The sequence below is a fragment of the Leuresthes tenuis genome, unplaced genomic scaffold (genome assembly GCF_036924035.1).
Source record: "Leuresthes tenuis unplaced genomic scaffold, fLeuTen1.0.hap1 SCAF_4, whole genome shotgun sequence".
NCBI classification, from domain to species: Eukaryota; Metazoa; Chordata; class Actinopteri; order Atheriniformes; family Atherinopsidae; genus Leuresthes; species Leuresthes tenuis.
Window position 1 is genome coordinate 34,694,537 of NW_027325358.1, and position 5,244 is coordinate 34,699,780.

The window sequence follows — 5,244 nt, forward strand, 5'->3', positions numbered from 1 at the left end:
TCTATACCCTCGGCAGGATCCTGGAGGGTGCATGGGAGTTCGCCCAACCAGTCTACATGTGTTTTGTGGACTTGGAGAAAGCGTTCGACCGTGTCCCTCGTGGAGTCCTGTGGGGGGTGCTCCGGGAATATGGAGTGCCGGACCCCTTGATAGGGGCCGTTCGGTCTCTGTATGACCGGTGCCAGAGTTTGGTCCGCATTGCCGGCAGTAAGTCAGATACGTTTCCGGTGAGAGTTGGACTCCGTCAGGGCTGCCCTTTGTCACCGATTCTGTTCCTAACTTTTATGGACAGAATTTCTAGGCGCAGCCAGGGCGTTGAGGGTGTCCGATTTGGCGACCTCAGAATCGGGTCTCTGCTTTTTGCAGATGATGTGGTTCTGTTAGCGTCGTCAGGCCGTGACCTTCAGCTCTCACTGGAGCGATTCGCAGCCGAGTGTGAAGCGGCTGGGATGAGAATCAGCACCTCCAAATCCGAGACTATGGTTCTCAGCCGGAAAAGGGTGGAATGCTCTCTCCGGGTCGGGAATGATCGGGAATCCTTCCCCAAGTGGAGGAGTTCAAGTATCTCGGGGTCTTGTTCACGAGTGAGGGACGAATGGAGCGGGAGATTGACGGGCGGATCGGTGCGGCGTCTGCAGTGTTGCGGGCTCTGCACCGACCCGTCGTTGTGAAGAGGGAGCTGAGCCAGAAGGCGAAGCTCTCTACTTACTGGTCAATCTACGTTCCCATCCTCACCTATGGTCACGAGTTGTGGGTAGTGACCGAAAGAACAAGATCGCGAATACAAGCGGCCGAAATGGGTTTCCTCCGCAGGGTGTCTGGGCTCTCCCTTAGAGATAGGGTGAGAAGCTCAGTCATCCGGGAGGGGCTCGGAGTAGAACCGCTGCTCCTCCGCATTGAGAGGAGTCAGATGAGGTGGCTCGGGCATCTGGTTAGGATGCCCCCTGGGCGCCTCCCTGGGGAGGTGTTCCGGGCACGTCCCACTGGGAAGAGACCCCAGGGAAGACCCAGGACACGCTGGAGAGACTATGTCTCTCGGCTGGCCTGGGAACGCCTCGGGGTCCCCCCGGAAGAGCTGGAGGAAGTGGCCGGGGACAGAGACGTCTGGGTTTCTCTACTCAAGCTGCTGCCCCCGCGACCCGACCCCCAGATAAGCGGCAGATGATGGATGGATGGATGTCTATAATACAAACAAACGTGCAAGAAGAGTGGAAGGCACTGTGTTATTTGGTCATGACTGCTTTAGACCTCTTAATCTGTATGAAAAGGATGCAATTGAAAAACATTGATTCTCAGTCTAGCTATTTTATTTTCATGCTACATAACAATTTAGAATGAGATTAACACCTGAGTTGGCCCCAGAGTAGAAGTGGATCCTAAGTGCCTGCTTACAATGTAGAACTTAGAGATACGTCATTCTTTTGTATTGGTTCAGGAATATAGTGATTCATTGTGTCTTCATTGTTGTTGAACTGTGTGCCAAGGATAGTGAAATTTATTTTGTTTGTAGATTTTGTGGAAGGTACTGAGTCCAGTTCATTTTGTACATGTGTTCCACAGTCAGTGGGTCTACTCTACATGATGAGATTAACTCAATTATAGCTATAGTTCTTATCTGAGCAAGGGTAATTATCCTTGGATATATGGCGGTGAATGAATCGAATCACTGGCACAACGCATGTCATACCGCAGTACGATAGGTGGCGCTGTACCCATTTTAACTATCGCTAATAGAGCCACTTCCTGTTGACGTCTTCACCACCAACAACAACAACAAAACTAAGGCATTCGAGAAAGATGGCGAAAGAAGAGCAAGGTGAAGCTACATCCTTCTACATTTCGTTTATGATGAGCATGGTTATGGCACAAACGCGATGAACAACGGTGCATTCTCCATCACGTTGTTTATTTCTTGCCGACGGCGGCGACAACAACAGTAATATTGTCTCCTTTGACTTCTGGGTGACAATCCCGGGAAAAATCTTGAGCATGTGCAAAACGCTCCATCCGATCCACTGCCGTCTCCAGGCAGGTTCAGTGGGTATTTGGATAGAGTTATCTCGGGGATCACGAGTAACCGATCTGATCCATTTTTTTGTCAGTTTATGGTGTCTACATGAACTGAATAACTCAATCTTATTGTAATTTAGCCATTAATCCGACCTGATGGCCCTTATGTAACCACACTGACTGATGTTTGTTATGTAATTAGGTCTTTATTGGTGTTGAATGCACCCAGTCAACACAATACATTACAATGTCTCCATTTGGTGTAAACGATCAGTGTGAAGATGAAGCTCTTTTCTTGATAACATCTAGGCAGATAGTTTTCACTTTGACCATTTGAACTCTTTTTATTCATGCCCATGTTGGGTAGCATTTATTGTATAATTTAGCTGTTTGATTATTTTCTGGCATATATGTCATTCTGTGTCTGCTCAGTTATCTGTAACAGTGTATATTTTATAAAAGTGTGAAGTTGTTCTTATGCAGTTGTATAATAAATGCTGACTTACTGTACCACTAAATGACTGCTTGTAATGTGGATATTACAACCCTGTAACTGTGAATTATTTTTCAATCCATACTGCGTCACTTTTAAGATACCAAGAGCGGCTGTAGCTCAGGAGGAAGAGCAGTCGCCCACCAATCGGTTCCTCTGGCTTCCCCGGGCTACGTGTCGAAGCGTCCTTGGGCAAGACACTGAACCCCACGTTGCCTCCTGATGTCCATCAGGGTATGAATGTGTATGAATGATTAGAAAGCACGTAGTTATGTGTATCTTAAGACATGCTGTATGAGTGTGTGTGAGTGGGTGAGTGGGCGCTTTGAGTGGTCAGTTTGACTAGAAAAGCGCTATACAAGTCCATTTACCATCATATATCAGTATTGTTGCTTCATTATGAAGCTGAAGTAAAAAAAACAACTTTATAACACAAAAGACTTTGTGGTTCTTTAAAGCCTTAATACAGGTGTTTTTATGATGAAACTTTCTACTGCACTTTTTGAAGCTGATCAGAAAGATCATCAGTTCACAATGTGCAGTTTTTTTTTACTTAATTCATTCAAACTGAAATGTGATAATATAAAAAACGTGGACATTTTTTGCATATGCGCTTCACTTGTCACCACATGTGGAACATATCCTTCACATTGATCCATATGTGGGTAACACGTAGTTTTACTGCAAGGGATTTTTAACTAGATTCTTTAAAAACCCTGCAGTATTTTGATACAAAGGAAAACTTTCTTTAGAAGGCCACAGTAAAATTAGGGACACACGAGTAGGTAAGAATAGTGACACAACTAACTATGAAGCTTCCAGTGTAATAAGGTCGAATAACACGTGACTTTTGATATGAATATAGGATGAATAGAGGAGAAAAGTGAGGAGAGGGAAGAAGCTCTTGAATTGAAACTGAGCCGTTGTAGCAGCAGCTGGCCTAAACTCTCTCTCCGCAGATGCAGCGGGCCAGCTGAATATCTTTGGGCATGATGGTGACCTAACCAGAGGCTGGAAGGGCAGCTTGTGGATCAGCAGCTCCGTGGATTTCTGGTAGCGATGGATCTCTCGCAAAGCCTGGTGAGGCTACTTCACGCCGCCGGTAGCCGGGGCGCTTTTACGTGCAGCCAGCTGTTTCCTGGGAGCTTTGGGAGTGGATTAGCGGACGGTCTGCTTTGTTCTTGCTCTTCTTCCGTTTTTCTCTGAAGAGAAATGTGTTATAAGCGGAGAGGACCGGCTGCTATTAAACTGTGGGACCAGCTATGAAACGGACGTCCCTTCAGACCGGCTCCTGATTGATGAGCAGCTCAGCCCCATCTGGAAGAGTGACTTTTCCGCCTGAATTTGCACGGCTTATTGGAGAAAAGTCCGCTCAAGATGTCCGCTGAAATTCAGAGCGGTCCGCTCTCTGCAGCTCTGCCGGAAGCCTCTTTTCTGGTTGGTCTGTCAAGTAGCGTCCCGCACTCTCAGACGTATTAGGGAGGGTTTCATCAATTGAAGACACATTTTCTCGACTCTAGAAAAGCGATCAGACACGCTCCTGCCGCGCAGGACTCCAGTTCCCAACGGCGAGGAGCTCAACAAGCTGCTGGGCGGAGTAACCATCGCTTAAGGCGGTGTGCTGCCCAAGAAGCCCGCCTAGGCCAAGTAAAGCTGGACACCTGCTAAACAGCACACAGAAGACTCTTTTAAGAGCCACACACCGTCCTCATAATGAGCTGTGATCCTGTGCTTCTTCAAAGCCACAACAAAAACCTGAGTAAATACGTTCAATAACATATGAGACAATATGAACTTTATGTATTACGATGTGAAACGTATAGAAAGACAATCATAAAGTCAGACCTAAAGACACACAGATAGTTTAAATTTTCGGAGTACTTGTGATTAGCGTATTCCACCAGGAAGTTCAATGAAGTTAATTAATTACGGACTTGCTCTTCAGATAGAGTGAGTAGCTCTAAAAAGAGCCGTTGGGGTTTCAGTGAGGTCCATAGGTGCGTCTACTTGGAGCTGGTGTACTTGGTGACGGCTTTTGTACCCTCGGACACGGCGTGCTTGGCCAGCTCTCCTGGCAGCAGGAGGCGAACGGCGGTCTGGATCTCCCTGGAAGTGATGGTGGAGCGCTTGTTGTAGTGAGCCAGACGAGACGCCTCGGCAGCGATGCGTTCGAAGATGTCGTTCACAAAGGAATTCATTATGCTCATGGCCTTGGAGGAAATACCAGTATCGGGGTGGACCTGCTTCAGCACCTTGTACACGTAGATGGCGTAGCTCTCCCTCCTGGTCTTTCTCTTCTTCTTTCCTCCTTTCCCGGCAGTCTTGGTTACTGCCTTCTTGGAGCCCTTCTTGGGCGCAGACTTTGCGGGTTCAGGCATGTTCAGTCTTACGGTAGCACGTCTTATTAAAGACTGTAGGACCAACGTCTGCACTTATACAGCCTTCATGCAAATTGGGCTGTGAGATCCCTCGGCTGTGATTGGTGCAGCTGCTCACATGGGTAAGGACTGAACGTTATAGTTCCGTGGAAACCTTTTCAGACCTTTTTATTTATTTTATTTTTGTCTTCACAGCAAATAATAGAGCTCTTTCATCGTCCTCTGTTGGGGGTGTAAGGCTGTTTAGAGTTTATCTGAAGTGCTTAGTGTGGGTGATATTGCGGCAGCCTCTCATGGGGAATTTATTAACAGCATAGATATACATTACATGGCAGCATACACAGAATCAGATTGTGATATCGT

At 47.0% G+C, this 5,244-nt stretch overlaps 1 protein-coding gene across 1 annotated transcript; it reads right to left on the bottom strand.

The window, feature by feature from the left end:
• Positions 1-4,349: 4,349 nt before the first annotated feature.
• On the bottom strand, positions 4,350-4,915 carry LOC140305126 (histone H2B 1/2-like). The gene has a single exon (XM_072383888.1). The coding sequence runs from the start codon at positions 4,879-4,881 to the stop codon at positions 4,507-4,509; it is 375 nt and encodes a 124-aa protein (XP_072239989.1). The 5' UTR covers positions 4,882-4,915; the 3' UTR covers positions 4,350-4,506.
• Between the last annotated feature and the right edge of the window lie 329 nt (positions 4,916-5,244).

What these genes read in the sequence shown, in the direction of transcription:
- LOC140305126 (XM_072383888.1), bottom strand. Translation starts at nt 4,881, where the DNA reads ATGCCTGAACCCGCAAAGTCTGCGCCCAAGAAGGGCTCCAAGAAGGCA.